General features: G+C 42.0%; 1 protein-coding gene and 1 long non-coding RNA gene across 5 annotated transcripts; both read left to right on the forward strand.

Moving 5' to 3' along the window:
* The first annotated feature begins 2,305 nt into the window (after positions 1–2,305).
* On the forward strand, positions 2,306–6,377 carry LOC123493807 (uncharacterized). Of its 4 annotated transcripts, XR_012182635.1 has the most exons (8): positions 2,306–2,751; positions 2,900–2,932; positions 3,482–3,578; positions 3,810–4,074; positions 4,179–4,320; positions 4,866–5,126; positions 5,222–5,469; positions 5,544–6,377. It is a non-coding gene; the product is annotated as an uncharacterized lncRNA (long non-coding RNA). The 4 variants fall into 4 exon arrangements; XR_012182636.1 differs by lacking the exon at positions 2,900–2,932; XR_012182637.1 differs by lacking the exons at positions 2,900–2,932; positions 3,482–3,578.
* A 5,264-nt stretch (positions 6,378–11,641) lies between these two features.
* On the forward strand, positions 11,642–13,544 carry LOC120963560 (uncharacterized). The gene is made up of 4 exons (XM_040388227.1): positions 11,642–11,705; positions 11,805–12,522; positions 12,628–12,725; positions 12,811–13,544. The coding sequence occupies exons 1-4, from the start codon at positions 11,642–11,644 to the stop codon at positions 13,542–13,544; spliced, it is 1,614 nt and encodes a 537-aa protein (XP_040244161.1).
* The last annotated feature ends 10,512 nt before the right edge of the window (positions 13,545–24,056 follow it).

Consider the following 24,056-nt stretch of genomic DNA (forward strand, 5'->3'; position numbering starts at 1 on the left):
GAAAAAACTGACCCAACTACGCAATTTTCTACACCACCTATGCATGGTACATACTTGATTTTGGTTAGTATATACAAAATGTAGTAGAACAAAAAAGGGGAATTGGTGTATACAAAAAGAATGCAAAACTAAATAAATCTATGGGACAAAAAATAAATTCATCAACAAAACTTTAGTCCCTTGTTCTTCCATTGGAAAAATTTGATGATCTCTTCCAAAGAAAGAACATTGAAAAGGATGATAGGTTCTTTTCAAAACCTACTATGATGTGTAATAGAAAAAAGAAACACTGAGGGGGGATATTACATAGGGGATAGAGGACCAAACCTTGTTTCGATATTTTGATAAACATCACTGGAACATCAGGAAGCAGGAAAAGAACAAAAAACACGCACTCAAAGAGAAACGTTGGTAACTGACCACTCATACGCATAGCTGATACTATTTCGAAAAAAAGGTTCTAGTGCCTACAAGCCAGACACGTGCGTACACGCGCATGAAATATATAGTTCACTTAAGAACAGTGTGAATAAGGTGTCAAACAACATCAAAATAAGAGTAGCGCAAACTAAGGGTGGGGCTACGGTTACATATGGTTAAAACATAATGGGAAACTACAACTAGCAACCCCCCCCCCCCCCCCCCCATAGCACCATCCTTATTGACCTGAAGGCTTCTCTTTAGAGAATGTCGATGACAACCATCATCCTGTTGCGTGCATTCCTTGTTGCACGCATGGTCCAAAACCAAAAAGGTCAGTCTAAAACAAGACAAAACTTTTGAAACATTCCTAACTAAGAAAACTGATGCAGACGATGCATGCCCACTCCCTGGTTAAAATGACCGAAGCCTGAACCAAAACCACTTAACTAAGCCTACATTCTGAAGACAAAACTATAGAGGACACGCTAATAAGGAAAAAACTAATGACTTAACTTCAAGACTGATGCTAAAACTAACAGAATGAGTAGAGACTTATTGGAAAAAACGAAGACAAATGACAGAGTGTGTAGCCACATAACTAAGCCTACATTGTGCAGGAAAAATTGTTGAAGACATACTAATAAGGAAAAACCTAATGACTTAACTTCAAGACTGATGCTAAAATCTAAGAAAATGAGTAGAGACTTGTATGTTGGGATGAAATCAATGAGTGAAGGACTGAAAATTTATCTCAAAAATAAATAGCGAAGAAATGATGGAATACAAGACTGTTGAAGATCCATGACAGAGTGAGTAACCATATAACTAAGCTTACATTGTGAAGACAAAACTGTTCAAGACACAATAAAAAGGAAAAACTAATGACTTAACTTCAAGACTGATACAATAGTGGTCACTCTCTTGTTACATCGTAGACATGACCTCCTATCTTGTTCACCTTGGCTGGTGCAGTTGTGCTTAGATATACTATTGAAAGATCCAAGATTGCTATTTGCTATAGTACGAACATGATACAAGTAACAATATATAATAATATGATGCCACGGCCACCCTGTCATATCAGTGACTGGGTTGATTGGATTATTTGCATAAGTTTGCGTAAACTAGAAGACCTGTGTGCAAAATCTTTGCATCAGTTTGTAACAAGAATAAACGAGGACTAAGCTGCCACTAACTAAGAAAGGAGTACTAAGCAATCACTAACTAAGCAGCCATGAGACACTACTTACTATGGATGCATAAGGAGAAGCAGCTTCCTGCTCCAGCGGCCCAACCTGCAACGCCTTCTCACCAAAATTATCATGGACAAACTGAAAAAATGAAGAGTAAGCATTGAAATCTGAATCAACATGGAGAATAACTAGACTGACAAATGAAGAATGCTATGGAAACTAGAAAATGATAAATAGCATGGCAAGTTAATTATAAATGATAACTGTAGAATGAAACAATGAGGATGACTGATACATAATGATACTGACAACTACTAAGGTCGAGAGCGGCGTTACTGAGATGGGCTGCATCTGAACATGTTATCTTGGTCATACGTCTAGCTCTAGGGATTTGCGCTAGTGGGTCCATGGCAGAAAATACGGGTGGAAGAAATTGATGTCGACTAGCGGTATACGGGGATGAGCAGTGATGTACTCCAGCGCCCCGGGCTCGTCTGTTGAAATGGACGTTAGGCTGACGAGCGGAGCCGTGGATCGGGTCCGTCACGAGAACCTGACCTAAGGATCAGACACGCGCCGTCTGCTGCAGGGCCAACCAGCGGACTCGTGTCCTGACGGATCCCACCACTCAAACAACCACAATTCCTTTTTCCCAAATTATTTACAGAATACTACTATCTTTTTGCCTTGCCTTATCCAGCGGACTGCTGCTGTTCCACACTCATAGCCACTCCTTGTACAGCTCCGTGAAGGAGTGAGGTCCGCCGCTCGGCGCCGTAGCTGACGGTCAGAAGGGAGCTGTCGCGGCTACCGCCGCCCGCCTCCGGCCTGCTGCGCCGCGTGGGGCAGTGGCCTTGACTGCAGGCAAGATGGGGTCCATGCAAGCTCGCTTCAGCCGCGCTGCGCCGCACGGGGCTGTATCCTTGGCCGGTGGGAAGACGGGGGCCGTCGCGGCTAGCTCCGCCCGCCTCCGGCGCATCCAAGGCTGTGGCCGACCCGCTCCCTCGTAGAAGGTGGAACCACTGCGCGGGCACCCAGTCGGCGGGCCCGGCCGTGGCCGGTGGCGAGATGCCGCCGGAGGTCGTTGGGTCACACTTGAAGAAGGCGTGAGCTCGATGCATCTCAACAGGCAAAGGTGATTCTAGTTGCTTGCTTCTATCTACGTGTACTAGCTAACCAGCTCTCACTTATCCACGTATATATTGACATATGCACGTACTGAAATTGGAAGTATACGAGCTATCCAGCTTCATCTATACATCTTCTCTGCTTTTTTTTTGCAGGGGCATCTTCTCTGCTTTTTAATCACACAAAGTGTAGGTGAAATCACAAATTGGCGAAAAATCCTTTCAAATTCAGTGTCCAAGACCACATTTAACTGGAAAGCTAAACCGTGAAAAAATTACCAGCAACTAATCAATATCTTTCTTGACGGTAGAACAGTTACACATCTAACATCAAAAGGAATAGTAAGGTGAATTACTACATCTCAAGGGGAAGTATTACATCTGAGGGTAATTGTTTGGTAGAGCAATCCTCAGAAGCAAAGTTTATATAGAGCTATTCAAAAGTGCTTCTCTTGTGCATGACTTGATTGGTTACCCAAGTCTTGAAAATATAAAGGAACTATTTTGTATGAGAAATAAAGTTGAATTTGAGAGTACGACTTGTAAGTGAAACAATACCTTAGTGGGCAGCTGATCATTTTGATTTGTTGGCCATCCCGAGCCCGGTAACACAACAAAACTCTACATTGTTAATCCAAAAGTTAATGCAAGTGAATGACCAGTAGAACTCTACATTTTGATTTCTTGGCCATCCCGAGCCCGGTAACACAACAGAACTCTACCTCGGTGATTCTTCAGAGCGAAACAAATGCACTGGAAAGATGGAGCAGTCGCCGACGCAGTCGGCCGAGTCCACCGGTAAGGAGAACCCGGAGGCACCGGGATGGACAAGAAGGTATACGTGCAATCATTATTGTTATTAATTGCAAATTAGTATGAAAGAAATATTGCCCAATGGCATTCGTACTGAAGGCACCTAAAAATTGTTGCCCATTGTGCGAAATTAACCTGTATAGCCTATCATGGCATTCGATGAGCTAAGAACAAAAAAGAAGTCTTGCCCATCGCCTGTTGGCATTGTACATAAGTTTAAGGCATCTGAAAAAACAGTGCATTTTAATTTCAGGTTACGAATTGGGCGTGCCCCTCCGGATAGAGGACCCTGTGCTGGTAGAGTCACTCATTTAGAGGAAACAATAAGGAGATACGCTGATAAACAGTCGGACAATGTAATAAAGCCAAAGATTGGTATGAGTTTTGATTCCTTTGGAGAAGCGTACGATTTCTATAACTTGTATTCTTGGGAGGTTGGATTTGGTATAAGATATGGCAAGAGTCGTTTGAACGTCGAGCGGACAAAGTGTTTGCAAGAGATCGTCTGTGGATGCTCGGTCAGCACTTAAAACCTTTTGAAATTATCTTTGACATTTTCTTTCATAATTATTGCACTGGAATTCATATTTAAATAGATGATAGAGTGGAAAAAAAATTGCAGGGGAAACCAGAGCAACAGAATAGCCGGTCTTGCCGCTGCGAGTGCCCTGCGATGACACAGGAGGCAAGAGAAAGGAGTCCTTGACTCAGTCCGTGGAATCTTCCGGGAAAGTGAACCCAGAGGCACCAGGATGGACTAAGAGGTGAGATTGACTCTGCAATTTACATGCCTATGTCGATGGAGACGTCTGAAATTGTGCTTACTAGTATCGATTGGCTGGCCTCTTAGAACCTGATGCTGTGGCAACAAATTAATTTGTGGTGTTTGATCGCTAATTCGTGGTGAGGCTGTAAATGCTGATCCATGTGTCACTGATAATATGGTCTGTTTGTACATAAAATCATGACACAAATCAAGAAATGTGATACCCTGCTAGAAAAACGAGATGAAAATTGACTGACAAATTTATTTGTCTATGTTGTTGCACATATCTAAAGCTGTGCTTAGTAGTGTTAATTGTCTGACCTCTCAAAGTCTCAGGCTGTGGCAAATGAATAAATTTCTACTGCTGGTCACTGTCTAATGTTGTTGTAAAATGCAATGCTGATCCATTTTTCGCAGATAACATTGTCTGTTCTTAGGTGGATTTTGTCACTGATCAGAAAAATGGAATGAAACCATGCTAAACAAATAGATGTTGCTACCAAGTGAGCAGAGTCTAAAAAAACTTGGATTTCTTTTTTGCAGGTTGAGAGTTGGCCGTGCACCCGCTGATAGACACCGTGCATTGGCAGAGTTACTCCATTGGAAGAAACAATCAGGAGGTACGCTGATAAGCCATCGGACAATGTGGTCAAGCCAGAAACTGGAATGAGTTTTGACTCTCGGGGAACATATGATTTCTACAATCTTTATTCATGGGAGCTCGGATTTGGTATAAGATATGGCAAGAGCGGTCTGAATGTCGAGCTGACGAAGGGTATGCAAGAAATTGTGTGTGGATGCTTGGTGAGTACACATAAGACAACACTTGTTTTCTTGTAATTCGCTTGTTCATTGGCTATGCGGCTATCTTAACTGCAGCTGATAACTTCCTTTTGCAGGGGAAGCCTGAGCAGCAAAACAGCCGGTCTTGCCGGTGCAAATGCCCTGCAATGTTTTCGAGGATGGGGCTTACTAGGTCGAGGAAATTGAAAGGAAGAAGTACATTGCAAGACACAACAATGTCGACAACTGTGGGAAGTGGAGCAAGGTTGTTTATGAGGTGACCATGTTGGACGATGGCGAGTGGTTCGAGTGTGAATGCGGGCATTTCACCCACATGGGAATGCTGTGCTGCCATGCTTTCAAGGTATTTTGGGACATCACAATGTTGGTTGTTGCTCATCTGTCCGTGAAAATAATGTTTCAGTTTGCATGTTTCAGGTGATAGATTATGTTGGCGGGACGCAGATATCGAAGCGGCACATCCTCAAGAGATGGAGGGAAAATGCTAGGGACATCCTGGCCCAGCACCTTGCTCACTTCCAAAGAGATCAAGCCGTGAACCAATCTTTCATCTGTCGGAGCTCGACCCTTTACCTAGATGCCATGCATGGAGCTGGTTAGGTTTGGGGATTAATCCGTCGTGACGTATGCGCTCGTGCTGGGTCAGATAAAGGATATAAGTGTGGAGGCATCACCGCTAGCTGAAAGCCCGAAACAAGAGATGTGCTTGACTATGAGGAGAGACAAGTTGTTGAGGCGAATCGCAACCACATTGCATTGGCGGGCACAAATGTCAACATTGAGGGAGAGATGATTGACAACGAGAACAGTGTGACCCTTTCCGGTAACTGGGATGCACTTGCTGACTGTCGGCTCCGAGCAACAAACCTGGTTCCCATGCTCAAGTAGGGAGAAGGCATCATATGAATGACTGAGTAAAAGGACAAGGTTCTACAGCATCTTCAAACTGCTAGGTCATAAGAAGACTACCTGCCCTGAGGGAGGTGACATGCTAAACGGCCCCGCAAACCTGAAAGCTGCAAGAATTGTGGCATCGCTGGACACCGTCGCACTACGTGCACCATGCTGCTGGGTGCTGCTGCATCTTAAGAGTTCCGACAGTCATGTACGATAACTCTGAATTTCAAATATGAAGGATTTTCTAGTGTGTGATTTCTGCATGGACATGACGTTTGTTCCTCCCTGAGTATAAGCTATGTATGTCAAATGATGCTGAACTATGTGGAGTGGTAAAATTTGGTTTCGGCACCATTGATGTCGCTTGAGACAAATATGATTTTTTTTAATTGCACTTAGGCCCCGATTGCATTGAGTTTTCCACCAAAATACCTCCATAAGAACAAGTCAGGTGAGTTGGTTCCAAGTGCTTGGTTCGTCGTCGTATTGGGTCTGTATTATTTACGCGGGTATTCCCTGTTACGTTTGTATGCGGCGGGTTTAAGATACACGCTTCTACACATCGTTTCTTTTCCGCGCGGAAATCTTCTGTGGCCTGTATAATACGCCTGTAAACTAAATCCGGCAGTATCTCTACTCCTAATGTCTCAGTTGGTAGTCTCCGTTCCGGGTTTTATTTTCGTCCCATCTACTATGGTCTTTTTTGATACTTCTTTGGTTCTTTCTCCTACCTCCCGCTCAGCCGCAATGAACCAAAAAAAAGCTCCAGCCGAGTACCCCACCCGCCCCCACGCACCCAAAATCCCGTCGCATCCAACTGACTCGAACGAAATTAAACCAGCGAAAAAAAGCCGGCAAAAATTAACCAGCGAAAAAAAGGAGACTCTGCGCCCTCGAGCGAGGTTTCGTGCCCTCGAGCGAGAAACAGTCGCCCGACTCTGTGCCCTCCTTTGCCCGCCGCCTCCCTTCGTCCCTTCACCGCCGCCGCCCTTCGTCCCTTCACCGCCACCGCTCGTTCCATTCACCGCCGCGCCGCCCTGGCACTGATCCGGCGCGTAAATCGCACATCACAAGCGCCGGACTCCACTGATCCGGCGCTGGTCCAGGATCCGGCGCCGATCCCTTTCAGGACCCGTCGCCGGAGACGTCCAGGACTTCCAGGATCAGTGGATCCCTTTCACCAGCCGCCGCCTTAGGCGTCCAGGATCCGGTGCCAGAGACACTCACGTCCAGGTAACACATTACAAACAGCCATCTCATGAACAGCGACACTCACGTCCAGGTATAATTTGAATTTTACAGCCATCACATTTCATACACACACCCCATGAACAGATAATAATTTACAGCCATCACAGGCATTACAGGACGCTGCATCAATAGTAGTCGCAAAAATAGTAGAATCTGAAAATCTTCTATCTGATGGCTTCACCTTCTATGTAGACGCAAATAGTAGAATCTGAAAAGATACCAGTTCCATACAGCCATATGTTATACTCTTTGGAACCATGTGGTGGCTGCACCTTCTTTGTAGAAGCAAGCTACCAGCCAGCCAAAACATATCTCTGTCAAAACTGTAAATTAAAACAGCAGCACGTAAGGACACTAATCTTTTTGCATTTTTCAACCACAACCGAATTAAGACAGAAAGAATTTTGCCTGGCTTAGCTATAGTGTCAAACAGAAAAGTAACCTGTTCCATGATAGGACCATATTTGACATATTTGAAGGGAGCAATGAATTACCAGAATGATAGGAGCATATTTAACATATTTGAAGGGTGCAATGGATTACCAGAATTATATGGCTTTCAATCAACCATATGGTCACCATTTCGTTCATGCCAATGATGAACGATTGTGGCTGACAAAAATAAGTTACACCACCCTACAGATGAGATGGTTGGGAAGCAAATAGTTTAATGTTTCTGATAAAACCGTGTAAAGCAACTGAATGATAATGATAAACTGTGATAAAACTTGAAGTAAATTACCATCGTGTGCATGCGCCATCTATCTTGTTTTCATCTTGCATGTACTCTCTCCATCCGAGTCAGGTTTTCTTTATGCTTTTTCCAGACCTCAAAAACACCACGGCCAGACACAAGTAGGACACAACGGTCATTCCAGGTGCGTATGGGTAATTCAAAAAGCAAAGCCCGTGAACATCAACAAGAAGAGGACCTAACTACAGGTATTAAGCACTGTACCAGTTATTCGTGCATTTCTGACAGTAACAAGAATGTTGATACATAATATGTTGCAGGCGAAGCGAGCAGGAAAAATATTGAAGAATACAGTGCAACCTTCATACCCGTTGATGAAAAAGTTGACGGTAGTTACGCGACGGAACCGGGTACTAGACTGTGTGAAGAAAAAGTGAGAAGTATTGCCTGACGTGCATTTCTGACAATGACATGAATCATGCTTAATGTGATGCAGGCCCTACGAAGGAGACAAATAATGAAGAATATAATCCAAGCATCGTAACCGTAGCTGAAAATGTTGACACTATTTACACGACGGAAACAGGTAAAGGTCTGAGTGAAGATATCTGTTTACTTTGCCTGCATACTTTGTCGCCTACTCGGAACCAGGTCAGATTGGTTTTGTATTCATGCTGACTACAACTCTACAGATGTATCAAAATTGCTAAGGCCTGGAGACCATGCTGATGGTCTAACGGCTCCGAGTAATCTAACACTCGATCATGCTGGTGGCCTGACAGAGCTGCGAGATGATACTCAAGGTATCCATAGGCATGTTAGCCACCTTCCAAACCGGCCTATTGGGTGGCCTGTCAATGAGGTTTATGGGTTTTTTGATTTGTATTTATAACATGATGCAGACGACACAGCTTCCGAGCACCTTGAAACTGGAGCTTGGATTAATGAATGCAAAAAATATGCTGAGGAAGCAAGGGAGAAGTACAACGCACGGAAGCGTGCAGCTTATCGGAAGAAAAAAAGATGAGGATATTGTCAGCCTACAAAAGGAGAATCAGCCTTTAGTTGCAAATTCTGGTGAGTTGTTTAACGTGACTTTGCTGGCTACTCTTAGCTTGATGCGAGGGATTCGTTGTATTAACCTATATCCCATAGTAAAGATAATATGATGCTCATACTATGATGCTTAATAGATCATAGGGATCTTATCAACGCTCGTAGGCGGGCGTCTTATCGCAATAACAAGTTAGATGGTTTGGATAACCAACAAGTCATTGGGCAGTCAGTTCGTCGCCAGACTCTATGTGATATCACAAATGTTCAAGAAGATAAGGAGATAAACAAACCCACCAGAGCTATCATCAGATGAAAATTGATCCACGTCACCTCGGTGTTTCAAGTAAGACTATTTTAAAAATCATCTACTGTTTGCATGATGTTATTCATTTTTCAGCAATTGAAATAAATACTGACCAATCTTGATGAATCAGATAGTCCAGCTAGCTCAGACTATACATCAGTCTCGCCTAATGGTACAACATACCCTCATGATGCTACGGTCACATCGGGTGTCATTTGTGTGAAAGATAAACAAGGTAATATCATCTTGCCATCTCCATGGTCGTTTGATGCCTGTTTGTGTTTTTTCATTTGGGTTTTGAGAGAATGACATGAGTGCCATCATTATACAACTTTGGTTCACCAGACAACCCAACTAGCTCTAACTATACATCATTCTCGCATGATGCATCAACATTTCCCGCTACAACTACGGCCACATCTGGCCTCATTAATGACAACGAGCTACAAGGTAATCATATTGTGCCTACTCATACAACACTTGTAGGCATGTTTCTGTTTTTTCTCTAATTTGCGGGAATGTCCTGAATGACACCAGATGTAAATTTAATCTTGAATGTCATCCCAGAAACAGATCAAAAAACCGAAGAAGAACGCAAGAGAGACCATAGAAATGCCCTGAGGAGGGCTTCCTATCGGCGGAAAAAACAACCTAATGTCCAAGATGAAAATGCACAGACCCTTCATTTATCAGGTTAGCTTAAAATGATTTAACCATTATACCATTAAGCATTAATATGTTTGGACAACTTTGGTGAACCAGACAACCAACTAGCTCTAACTATACCTCATTCTGGCATGGTGCGTCAACATTTCCTGCTACAACTACGGTCACATCTGGTCTCATTAACGACAACGATCTACAAGGTAATCGTGATCTACAAGGTAATCGTAATAGTGCCTACTCATACAGCAATTGCTAGCATCAGTCTGTTTTATTCTCTACTTTTCGGGAATGTCCTGAGTGACACCAGATGTAAATGTAATCTTGAATGACACTCAAGAAACAGATCAAAAAACAGAAGAAGAACACAAGAGAGACCATAGAAACGCCCTAAGTAGGGCTTCCTATCGGCGGAAAAAACAACCTAATGTCCAAGATGAAAATGCACAGACCCTTTATTTATCTGGTAAGCTTATAATGTTTTAACCATTATCTTTCAGTATCGTCTTAACCATTAAGCATTAATATGTTTGGACAACTTTGGTTCACCAGACAACCAAACAGGCTCTAACTGTACATCATTCTTGCATGATGCGTCAACATTTTCTGCTACAACTACGGTCACATCTGGTATCATTGCTGACAACGATCTACAAGGTAATCATATTTGGGCCTGCTAATGCAGCAATTGCTAGCATCAGTCTGTTTTGTTCTCTAATCTTTGGGAATGTCCTGAATGTCACCAGGTGTGATCTTGAATGACACCCAAGAAACAGAGCAAATTACGGAAGAAGAACGCAAGAGAGACCATAGAAACGCCCTGCGGCGAGCTGCTTATTGGAGGAAAAAGGAGAAGCGTATCGAAGATCAAAACAAACGTCCACTTACGAATTCAGGTATAAGCTTACCTTGAGTATCCCTTTCGACATCAGGCCCATATATTCGAAATGACACTCCTCCAGCGCCTTAAAATCAAGATGTTCTAACTATGTTTTGAAAATAGTAGATGAACCAGACAACCTGAATAGCCAAAGCGTTACAGAATTATTGCGTGAGGAAGCAACATTCCCCCCTTCAACTTTACACGAGTCTGGTGTCCCCCATAACGCTGTTCTAGCAGGAGGCAAAGTGACAATGAGCGGAAATGTAAATTAACAAACGAGCAAAGGGAGCAGAAAAACGCATGTAGCAGAGCATGTTATCAGAAGAAAAAGGACGAAGTAACGGGGGATGTCAGAGAAACAAAAAATGAAAAACTACGAGAGAAGCGCGTTCAGCGCCGCAAAAGCATGTCAGTGATTGAGAAGGGGGAGTCAAGTGCTCAGAGGAAGGCCAGTTATGAAAGAAGGAAAAAACACCGTGCAAAGAATGCATCGCAATCCCCCTTTCAGACCTAGCAAACTCAACATCTGAATGTCCCGCTTCCCCAAGCCGCGCATCACCCGTCTCTCGTGCCGCAGAAGATGATTCATCTGATGGCGATCCGGGGACAAACATGCCGAGATACACTGCCGGTGCCGATGGTATGAAATTGCGATTGTCACTTTCTTATGCTCATTCTCAGCAAGCCTGTTCTAACAATATGTGATCTAATGTCGCATTTGGTACGACGACAATGCAGAAGACATCGATGTATTCTTAAGCGGCACCATGGGCGATGAGCCGGCAGCACCCAACTTGATGGATGAGGAGTACTACATGTTTCGCAACAAAGGTGTGGCCAACTCTAAACTATGACATTGTGGAGCTTTATTGTAGTTAGAATTATTATTTGTTCTTGTTTTAAACGCGATGTTTCAACAAATGCCCGTAGGATCCGATAATGACATATTGGATGATGACGAGGAAGCAAGCATGTCTAGCGCTAATCCTAGCGAGATTGATCCATTTGACAGTGTCTACTCAAACATCCCAGACATCACTCACATCCTGAAACTCGCTGAAAATTGCAAACACTGCAAGGCCAGGAAGTTTGAGTCTGAGACTGGCGGGTTCTGCTGTTGCAATGGCCAGATTCAGCTTAAGCATCCGGAACCAATCCCAGAGCTTATGAGGCTATGGTCCAGCATGGATGCAGATTCTAGACATTTTCGAGAGAACATACGGTTCTCCAACGGGCATTTCGCCTTCACAACCCTTGGCGTCAGCCTTGATGAAAACTACACAAACATGAAGTCTGGGGTGTACACATTCCGAGCACACGGCACCATCTACCACAACGTGCATTCGTTCGGGCCAAGCTCCCGTCCAGAACATCTGCAGTTGTACTTCTATGATGACGACCCAAACATAACTCATCGTAAGGCGGCCACCAAGCAATTAGACCAGGATGTCGTGAAGAGTTTGGTAGACATACTCAAAGAAAACCCATACTCCCAGCAATTTAGGAGTTTGGGTGCACACAAGGACAACCTCGATGATTATAGGATAGACCTAAACACCGATAAGAGGCTTGACCAAAGAAGATATAATAGACCGGTGTCATCTGAGATCGCTGCAATTTGGGTTGAGGGCAATGACCTAGCCAAAAGGTTTGATCGCGGGATAACACTTTGTGGTAACAACAACGAAAGGCATAGTATACGTGTGACCTCAGGAGCATATGACCCGTTGTCTTATCCCTTATTCTATCCAAGGGGGGAGCTAGGTTGGCATCCGAAGCTACCTAAACGTAATGTTTCTTGGGAGCTTGTACAACATCCAAGACTGGGCCATGATGATGATGAGGATGCAGGTATGTTGTTTGTGTCCCATTTTTTTACAAATAATATCTTATTTCTCAAAAGAATGCTCATGCGATGTTACTCAAACATGTGCAGAGGGGAATAGCAGGTTATGCGTCTCCGTGAGAGACTATTACTGTTACATGCTGCAAACACGGCCTGGGATCTTCAATCCCATACTCTGTGGAGCACGCCTACTGCAGCAATGGGCGGTTGACATGTACATCAAGATTGAGAGTTGTCGGTTGAGGTGGTACAGGAAGAACCAGACGCAGATCTGTGCCGACTTGTATAAAGGAGTTGTTGATGCGATCACATCGGGGGAGACGCGAGCAAGCGCTGTTGGGGTAAGAATAGTGCTCCCTGAAACTTACCCTGGTGGTGACCGCGACATGAAGAAGAGACATATGGATGCCATGCCAATTGTCCATACATACGGGAAGCCTGACATCTTCTTGACCATGACTTGCAACCCTAAATGGGAAGAGATAACGAATGAGTTGCTTCCTGGTCAGACGGCGCAAGATTGTCCTGATATTGTGGCCCGCGTGTTCTACGGCAAGCTAGAGGCTATGAAAGACCTGTTGCTCAAGAAAATGGTCCTGGGTGTTGTTGTTGCTTATGTGTACGTAGTCGAGTTCCAAAAGAGGGGCCTCCCACACGCACATTTGTTGTTGATCATGGATTCAACATACAAGCTTCTCGTCCCGGAGCAGTATGACCGACTCATTTCCGCAGAGCTCCCAGACAAGCAAAAGTATCCGGAATTGTATGCACTCCATGACAGTGTAGTGATTGACCCAGTCAGATGCCACAGAAGTAGCTCATAAGACAATCAAATTAATACAAACATTACCATTAAGTTAATACCCTCTAAATGGAATGACGTAATCTCTTGTTTTAAACTGTATGGTACTACTCTACAACACATGTAAAAATCTTATACTTAGGTGATGTAGGATCTATAAATAGCAGTTTATATAATTATGAGGATGCGAAATGAGGACTTTTTATTTCATTAACAGACATGTAAAATTCCACTTCATCCAAAAAAATTCTAAAGCCAAATTTATTAATGGCAGTACTTCCTAATTTTACCCTCACAAAACACAATATGACAGAATATATACAGAAATATGGAGTGCTGCAAACATTGCATTTTTCTATTTCTGATAGGTCAATTTTTTTCATGGCGCATCAAATACAATCATTGGAGTTAACCAATAAGCAAAAAAATTGTATTGATTAAATATGATCGCATACTCTACAAAAAATCCAGATAGTCCAAACTATCTAGGAAACAATGTTGTGTCAATCTGGTTTACAAATAATAACACTAATGACTAATATTACAAATAGCAGAGAGTGGGTTGTAACACGAGGGTATTTTAGTTAGCAATGAACATTTAATATATTTAATATATTCAGAGAAGAGGTGAAGCACCGCTACAGTTTTCTACCAACAAAAGAAACAAGCATGCAGATTCAAATTATAGCCATTGCATGTGAAGGCAAGACTGCATGATACAGAACATGTATTCTGCTCCTACAAATAGCATCTAAAGAAAACCTCACCATCGTCCTGGCGCTGGCTTGAGCGCTCCAGATAGCGAGGATGCCGCTCCCGGTGCCGACATCAACAACCACCGAATCAATCAAGCCTGAGCCAGGAATATATATACATTGATCAATAATCAAATGTTCATTAATATACTGCACTGACTTCCAGCACCATCTTATTGAGAGCATATTGCCAGTTCCTCTCTAATTTATTTCAACACTGTTGTCTACTCACATATATTACAGTAGACCAGAAAAAGTAATCTACAAAATTTATTATGTCCACTACCACCAAGTTGGGAGTCAAATATGTTACATACACATATATATGTTGAAAACAATGACACGTGGCGAAGATGCCCGTATTCTATGGCAACATTGCATGGCCTCACCTTCAACTATCCATTGTTGTACGAAGAGCTTCATCACGGTTATGATTATTCCTCGGTTCAACCTCCAGCTCCATTGCGATTGCACCGTCATTCTGTTGCGATGATCTGAAAGGATAAGCAACTTGTTTGAGGCCATTTTAACCTACTTTTGATGTTGTTTGCACATGAAAACAACATGATCGGTGCAACTACAACTATTGCATGGAGAATACAGGAGAAAAATAATTAAACATGTCCATATATATTATATTAGCGAGATATTTGATAATATCGCGTTTACAACAATATGTAAATTAGCACTCTTGCAATTTATATCAGACACAGAAAATCACACAGACCTTGCTTATCCTTGTTTTCCTATACGTAGCTCATACCAGTGGACGGCGACTTGCTCAATCATACGTATGTCCGGCCATATTTAACCATCGTGTGTGTATATAAAATGGCGTGTCGTGTGCATAGCACTTATCCTAAAGCTAATCTCTACTCCTAATGGAGCAGTTGGTAGTCTCCGTTCCGGGTTTATTTTCGTCCCACCATTTTCGTCCGATTTTTTTTCGTCCTCACTCCCACCTCTGACTTATCCACCAGAAACCGAAAAAACCTCCTCCTGAGGCCCCAACCCGCACCCATCCACGTACCAAAAAAATAGACCTACGAAGGTTAACCAACGAAAAAAGACCTACCAAGATTAACCAGCGAAAAAAAACCTAATGGAGGAGTTGGTAGTCCGGTACGGTTTATTTTCAACACTTTCCTAATGACAAAAGATCACGGATCTAACTTTCCTAGCTTAGCCAAATCAATGAATCTCTTTCATAAATGCATTTGCTTTAGGAAACAAATAATAGATTCTTTCCTACCTTAGCCAAATCAACGGATCTCTTCCATTAATGCAATTTGCTTTAGGAAACAAATAATAGATTCTTTCCTACCTTAACCAAATCAGTGAATTTCTCTCATTAATGCAATTTGCTTTAGGAAATAAATAATAGATTTTCAGGAAACAAATAATGGATTTAATATGGTTTATTTTCAACACTTTTCTAATGACAAAAGATCACGGATCTAACTTTCCTAGCTTAGCCAAATCAACGAATCTCTTTCATAAATGCAATTTGCTTTAGGATTCTTTCCTACCTTAGCCAAATCAACGGATCTCTTCCATTAATGCAATTTGCTTTAGGAAACAAATAATAGATTCTTTCCTACCTTAACCAAATCAACGGATCTCTTCCATTAATGCAATTTGCTTTAGGAAACAAATAATAGATTCTTTCCTACCTTAACCAAATCAATGAATTTCTCTCATTAATGCAATTTGCTTTAGGAAATAAATAATAGATTTTCAGGAAACAAATAATGGATTTAATACGGTTTATTTTCAACACTTTCGTAATGACAAAAGATCACGCATCTAACTTTCCTAGCTTAGCCAAATCAACGAATCTCTTTCATAAATGCAATTTGCTTTAGGAAACAAATGATAGATTCTTTCCTACCTTAGCCAAATCAACGGATCTCTTCCATTAATGCAATTTGCTTTAGGAAACAAATAATAGATTTTTTTTCCTACCTTAACCAAATCAGTGAATTTCTCTCATTAATGCAATTTGCTTTAGGAAATAAATAATAGATTTTGAGGAAACAAATAATGGATTTAAAGAAATTCATAGGTAAACCATCTCTACTACTTATTAAAGAAGAAAACATGTACATCGCTAAGTGTACCCAGCCTAACGTACACATAACAACATAGCTCAATTATAACCACACGATCAGAATCACTTAATTTAATCTAATCCAGAGCCAAAAACGCGCTTAGCAATTTACCTGGGCAGACGAAAACTCTGCCGTACCAAACGTTACGCGCGCCCCGCGTCGACCCGGTACATCGTTTCCTAATCCAAGGAAAGGAAAACACAATCCGATATCGAAAGATCCCTGAATGCAGGTGAGCGACGCGGTCAACACGGGGAGGCGGCGGCATCTCGAGGGAACGGTGATGGCCAAGTTGTGGTCTCCGGCGGGGCTGCTGTGGATCTGGCGGATGGCAGCAGGATCGGGTCGACGACGGACGGCTCCGGCGAGAGTCGGAGGGACGACAGCGGCGGCTGAGCTCCTCCATGGCCTGCTGCGGTTCCAGGGAGAACAGAAGGAAGGGAGGGGAGGAAGGGCACGCCCAGCAGGCTCTCACATCTCTTACCTCCATGCCGCCGTCGACACGACCCCCGAGCCTAGACCACGACCCATGCGACGGGACCCCGCTGATGTCGGCGGCGGTGCCGGGTTATGATCTATTCGACTTCATGTGTCGAATCATCAAGTCCGCACCAGCACTCCGCCGGGCCCCTCAGTGGGATCGACGTCCGTATCAGCTCCTGCCTCTGCAAGTCAAGGGGTAGGCTGCTCGATCGCATCTCCAAGAGTCCCTCGCTGCCACAATGCCTGCAGTCGCGGACGGCCGTACCTGTCGACGGGAGCGGCTGAGCAGGGGACATCCCGCCGATCCGATGGCGGAAGGGCGAGATAATGGGCAAGTCTACCTCGGGTTGAATCTGGACACCAGCGAGCTCCTTGCAGTAAACCAGGTGCTGGACTTTTGCATTTTGTTTATCAGGTTTGCACTGTGTGAATCACGCCGGTCCGGCTCTCACCCCTCTCTGACCTCCATGCCGCAGTTGGGCGCTCCTTCGAAACAAGATTATCGCGTCCAGGTATACAGTCCGCCACAAAACTCTCCCGTGCAGTGGGCGTACAGAAGGTACCTTCCTCTCCTGATTTTGTATATGGAAGTGTAGTACTATGTGGTTAACTGAAAACGAAGAGTAAGCAAATTAGTTCCTGTCAGAACAACTGTAGCCGGCATCGCCGCCGTCGCTTATGGAGCTCCACACCATTCCCCAATTGTACGAGAGCATGTTCAATCTTCGCCATTCTATACTATGTGCAAATGGTCAACTCTTTTCCAAACAAGAAGATATGAGGATTAGGCATATATGCCCCATAAGGTAGCTATATTCATGTGTTGTAGTGTGGATTATGGTCACGCTCTGTCTTGGACTGCAGATAGCTAGGTTAACAAAAATGGATACTCTGGATATTTTCTGAATTTTTAGTAAGGTCTACATGAATAAGGTTAGCAGTAGTTCTGACTTGGGGCACTGGTTAATTCTTCACATGCAGGAACGTGGAGAGATGGTGGGCTCCAAGCCCATGGTGATTTTATTGTGCTTGCAGCTTGAGATGTACTTGGTCCAAATGAAAATCATCATTTTGAAGGGTTAGTAGATGATGCTCAATGCCATAAACCTGCACCGATCGTCACTCATGTCATCTCATAGAAGTCTATTGAATTTTAATTAACTTTTGCTGTATGCTATCCATGATGTAAGTGGAGATAGGAAGTTCCAAAAAAATCCTGCACAATGGGGATGTGCACCAATGATTTGACAGGATAAGATGTTTGTGAAGTATGAAAAAATTATGACCTAAGCAAAACTTTTATTTACATATATTCATACATACTTTGAATTTTAGAAACATGTATTGCACGTATATAGTTAGATCTTAATTTTGTTTATTATTCAAAATGCTTGTACCCACTAGATTTCATTTTTTTTACCTTGAAGGAGTATTATATTACTATTATTTGGAATCCACCTTGATCCTCCACTTCTATTTTTCCTAGGCAACTTCGCATGGAATTAGGATCACTTAATAAGGTTCTGGTTTCTTTTTCAAATTCACTTGCTTTATGCATGAACCTATTATAGATTTGTTGGTGTTGATTTGCAGTAAGAGCAAATGTAATATTGTTCTCATCAATTTCTTTCATAGCATGTGTAATGCGTTATAACATCAGTTTCATTGGATTGGAAAAGGTGATAAACATGCAACCATTCTTACTCGATGATATGAATACTTCAGGAGCAATGGTGGCATTTGTTTGCACATTAGTATTCCATTATGTAGTAAAGGATATGGTCTGGTAGTCATTCTTTATCGTTATAGTTATTGTCAAATGGTGGAATATTGCTGCCTAGCAGCTCTGGTTCATGTGTGTGTGAAAAACAATGTAAAATCATTTTTGTTGCTGTAGAATCTCATGAGTCGTATGAAAAAGAAGGCTAGGATATTTATATTTTTTAATTGTTCAGCTGCTTGTGTTACAGATCTGGGCATACCTTTTGTTTGAGATAAATTTGGGCATAAATTGTCACAAATAAATGGGTGGTGTTGGGTCAAGGTTCAGGAACCCAGGGGCATCATGCTTCTTTTGAGCCACATGGGGAGAATTACATCCATGTATTAGAAAAACTAGGTGCCCGCTTAAACAGAAAAAATACAACTCTTGCTGACCGGGAGCTTCATGGTAGTGGCTAGAATTTAATCAGAGATCCATGTACAGGTTGATTGTTATGAAACCATGCGATGGAATCTTGATGTTGACAATGTCCAGAAATCTGATTCGTCGGAGACAAAATCCAACCTTAATTCCCCCATTCAGATCATGAAATATTGGGGTTAACAGTTTGTGATGTAAGATGGGTTGAGATCTGCTATACGTTAACTTTCTTTTGTTCAAATGTTTTCTTTTGTTTTGAAACCTTAATGTTTTCTGTTGTGGGGTGACAATGTCTGGGTTTATGCTAACAAGCAAGAAAAAAGTTACATGCAATGAGTTCCCAATCTTGAAATATTGAAATATTGAAGCATATCTTGGAACGACGGAGTTCCCAATCTTCATGGTAGATGATGGGACACTGGATGCTGAAGTTGCTTATTGTCTCGCGTAGAACAATAGCATGTCCTTATTTTTTGCTATGTTTTGCCCATGTTGATTACGATGGCATTGTTTTGAACATTCTATCTGTGTTGATAAAAAAGGAGATGATTTGGTATGCCCTCCTTGCAGAGGATCGAGCCTGGTCGGTTGGTTCTTGGTTGGGTGTTGTTGAGACGATCCAAGCCACCAGCAATTCGAGCTTGTCTTCATGGTGTGTAATTATATTTAGGTAGACAAAATCCCCTGATGATAGCCCAAAAAGAAGATTCGGCGTGACATGGAGATAAAGTGTTGCGTGCGGCAGGAAAGAGACAAACATATTCAGAAATCCAAACCACCAGGATGACAGTTGCGAGATGGCGATTGGATGGTGCTGGCACATCTTGCTAGCGAGGAGGCTGTTTGCCGAAATTGGACTTTGGATTGTTATAAAATTTCAGTTTAGACCAATTCTTGTTAAACATAACATGTTATTGTGACAACTATTATGGAAAAAATTGATTTAGATAATCAAAATGATGAAGAAATTCCTAAACTTACGTGCGCTGCACGTGCACCCTTTCCAATTTGAAGGGCTGCTTATCGGTTTTAAATCTTGAAGTTTGCACGGTCACTAATATGACCATACTATTTTAGAGTGATAACCTTCATTTCAGGCAGTAATGAAACTTGAAATGCCAGTTGACTAACAGTAATAAACACCAAGAATACTGGTTGATGTTAATGGGAATTATGATTAGCGATGATTCATTTTATGCTCTGGTGGAACGGGTCAAGCCGGTTTGCGCGGTGAGTATTGTCCGTTACTTATTTTCATACTAACTACATATATTGTTTGTGCAGGATGGATATGAGTTGAGAAAGCAGTTTTTATTATACTTGCTAAAACATCGTGGGAATGAAGCTAAAGACAACTTTCCGTATATTGTGAAAGAATTTCTTAAGCGTATAACCTAGATATTAATAATTTTATAATAGATGTTTAGTTGGAACTCCATTAAGTTTGTTACATGGACATGCCGTTAATTTTTCTTTTTGGCAATTTACATTGCAAAAATGTACTTTAATTATTAAATAATTGTGTCTGTGTTATATTGTCCGTACGTGTGAAATTTAACATGCATTATCTTTATATAACTCTTGCAAACTATTTCAAGAGCCCGTGGCAACGCACGGGCATTGTACTAGTAGTAGCAGTAACACGCTCACAATAGCTAGCACATACCTTTGTCTATCTCCCTCTCCCTCTCTCTTCTCCTAAAGCTAATAGTAGCAGTACACGCTCACGTAGCTAGCCACAAATTACAGCAAAACGCGGACCGTAGTCCATTTGCGGGGACGGGGGAGGGGGAGGGGCCGTTTGTCTCACCTTGACGCGGAAGTGGTGGGGGTTGCGGAAGACGGCGGAGTGGTAGACGATGAAGACCACAGGCTGCACCACCGTGACCCGACCTCATGGTGGTGCTTCTTGCCGGCGATGTAGACCACAGGCTGCACCACCGTGGTCGTGTCTTGGCCGTCGGGGAGCCGTCTTCGCCCTGGCCCTGCCTGTGAGGCCGGGTCACGGCGCCTCGATAGATCAGCGAGGAGGAGATCAGGTCAGGGAAGCAACAAATGGAAGAAGTAGAGGAGGAAAGGGCTCGGATCGGCGTACCGGAGCTTCTGGCGTTGCAGATCGAGTCACCCCGCTTCGGATCTGAGCAAGGAACTCGCCGGAGACCAGCACCGCCGCGGATCCGAACGGCAACCAGATCCAGCACCCGCGCCTGGTCGATGTTGCTCGATGTGTGCGTCACCATCGGTCGCACACGGGTCGCCGGAGACTGGTGCGGTGGTCGGCTGGCGGAGTCGTGGTGGTTGCGGGCTCGGCGACGTGCGCGACGATGCGGCGGGGGGAGGTGAGCGGGTTAGATGTGGCGACTGGCGAGTGAGTGGAGTGGAGAGGGGAGGGACTGATGTGGCAAGAGCGGGCGGAGGAGCGCAGCCGCCAGCTCGTGGACGCGCGCGGCGATGCGGCGGCGGAGGGGAGGAGTTGAAGTGACTGGAGTGAGGAGTGAATGGGATAAGGTTTGCGGCGGGGTAGGTGGCCACGAGTTATGTGGGAGGCGGGGGAGGTGTGTCGTCGCGCTGGGGAGGTGGGCTGTCGCGTGGGGGAGGTGTGCCGTCGCGTGGGGAGGTGGGCCGTCGCCTGTGATGCACTTGTGCTGGGCCTGCCCCAGCCTTTTCTGGCCCTGTGTAATAATGTGGATAAAAAAACCGTGCATACAGATATAAAAACTATACATACCTCACAAAATCAATAAAAGTGTATAATAATATACATGGTTCATAAAAATATACATTTTTTATACTTATTAAATAAACCAAGGGCATCACAACAAAAATAAGAGGGGGGCAAATAATAGAAAACACAAATATACTTGGTTGAAGAAGGTTCGGTTGCATGTTTTATTTTATTTTGTTGGACAGATTTCCATAGCCTACATAAATAATTTAAATAATTTTCAGATGACTACTTACTTATATAAGAACATTATAGTTAGTTGTTTTTCCCGAATTTTCATGGGTTAGGACATTTATTTAAACAACATATATTTCTAATAATATCAATTAGGTATCTTTTTTGCATAAAAAAGTTGTGTTATTTTCACTTTTATTTTTATTATATATTATATATAATTATATGATGCAGTCGGAAATATCATTTATATTTCATCATATATGGAAAGGAATTTTTTTAATTATTTTTATACCTCACAAAATAACATATATATTTACAGTATACATACCTCACAAAATAAACAAATTTGTATATATATATATATATATATATATATTAAACATGGTTCATAAAAATAAATATTAAAAAATAGTAGAAAAAACAAATATACTTGGTTAATGTTGGTTTGTTTGTTTTAGTTTTTGTTTGACAATTTTCCATAGCCTATACAATTAACTTAAAATAATTTAAGCAATTTCAGACCCCTACTTACTTATATATGAACATTATAGTATGTTGTTTTCCCCGAAATGTTGTGTTAGTAAATGATTTAAGCAGCATATTTTTCTAATAAAACCAAATGCTTTTTTAAGCAGAGAAAACATTTGTGTTAGTTTCACATTAAGTTTTATTATATATTTTATATAATTTTATGATGCAGTAAAAACTATTAATTATATTTCTGCATAGATATAAATTGATGGGTTCCGACATACGCACTGATGCAACGATGACAGACCACGCTGAAACACCACGAGAAGAGGTGCGTATAGCTAACCTTCCTCTGTATGTATCTTATAGATGATAATACAGAAGGTCTATTTTTATATTTTTGTTTTATCAGAATACAGGAGACATGGATATGGACTTTGGAGATGGACGGAAAGAATACATTGAGGGTTCAGATGCAATGTCGCTGAAAGGGGACGAAAATTCACAACATAAAAATGTCGAAGTGGTTATATCACATAACAAACCAAAAAAGGATGCTAATTTACATGTTATCCCACAAGGTATTTTTTAATATTATTATCAATCTTACTTTTGTGATATTGTCTTTTGTATTCAACTAATTTTGCTCATTTTGATTGCTAAGTTGGCTCAATTTTTTATGAATTCGACAGACTATGTTTGTACCCCTAGAGATATTACAGTCATCGAATCAATCAAGTCTGCCCCCAAGAATACCCAGTTCGTGGACATTGGAGATGCCTTGTTATCAACCGACGATTTGGAATGCCTTATGAAAGACGATATGTTCTTACATGACGGTGTAAGACCAAATGCACAAACTTTGTAATTAATAATTTGAACAAAATATAATATCATAAATTGAAATATAATGTAAATGTTGATTACAGGTGATAATGCTTACATATATTGCATGCTTGCTCACGACCATCTAAAAGTCAGGGCGGGTGAAAAGGTAGAAATTGTTAGCACGTTTGTATCTGACCAGATAAAAGAAGACAGAGAAAGAGACATAGACCCATCAAAATATCACCGCATCGTGCATCATGTTAATACTTATCTACAACAAGATATGGTTAGTTTTTGTCTCGTTATCCATGCATATAATTATGGATTGTTTTTATTTAATTCATATTTATAATGATTTATTAATATTTATATCTAATTGTGACCGTGACTTGTATGATATTTACACCAGTTATTCATCCCGATTAACATGCCGGGCTACCATTGGTATCTAGCAGTCGCCAATGCCAAAAAAACATGAGATTCAAGTAATGGACTCACTTGGTTCTCGGGTCAAACGCAATGACCTTGCTACTACGGTAACTATATATTTTTTACTCATCTTAACATATGTTTTGTTTGCCTTGATACCTAATATTTCTCATATATAAAATAGTTACTAGGACTCGAGAAGCGTCTAAAACTTATAGAGCATAGTCCGGAGTTTATCAGAGGTCATAAGTGGCCCGATCTGAATGTTACAAAATGGACGGTTGTAGAGCAGTTTCATGAGGCAATACAAACCGATGGGTAAGCACTTGTTACAATGGTTTGTTTATTTGATTTATTTGTGTGGTGTTGTAAAGGATTATTTTATAATATTATAGCGTATCATGTGGACTGT

Source organism: Aegilops tauschii, chromosome 4 (genome assembly GCF_002575655.3).
Source record: "Aegilops tauschii subsp. strangulata cultivar AL8/78 chromosome 4, Aet v6.0, whole genome shotgun sequence".
NCBI classification, from domain to species: domain Eukaryota; kingdom Viridiplantae; phylum Streptophyta; class Magnoliopsida; order Poales; family Poaceae; genus Aegilops; species Aegilops tauschii.

Bases quoted from the DNA above. Each gene is read 5' to 3' on its own strand.
- LOC120963560 (XM_040388227.1), top strand. From the start codon at position 11,642: ATGGGCGATGAGCCGGCAGCACCCAACTTGATGGATGAGGAGTACTAC. The intron at 12,523-12,627 runs GTTTGATCGCGG...ATTCTATCCAAG, and splicing joins GGCAATGACCTAGCCAAAAG to GGGGGAGCTAGGTTGGCATC. The intron at 12,726-12,810 runs GTATGTTGTTTG...AAACATGTGCAG, and splicing joins TGATGATGATGAGGATGCAG to AGGGGAATAGCAGGTTATGC.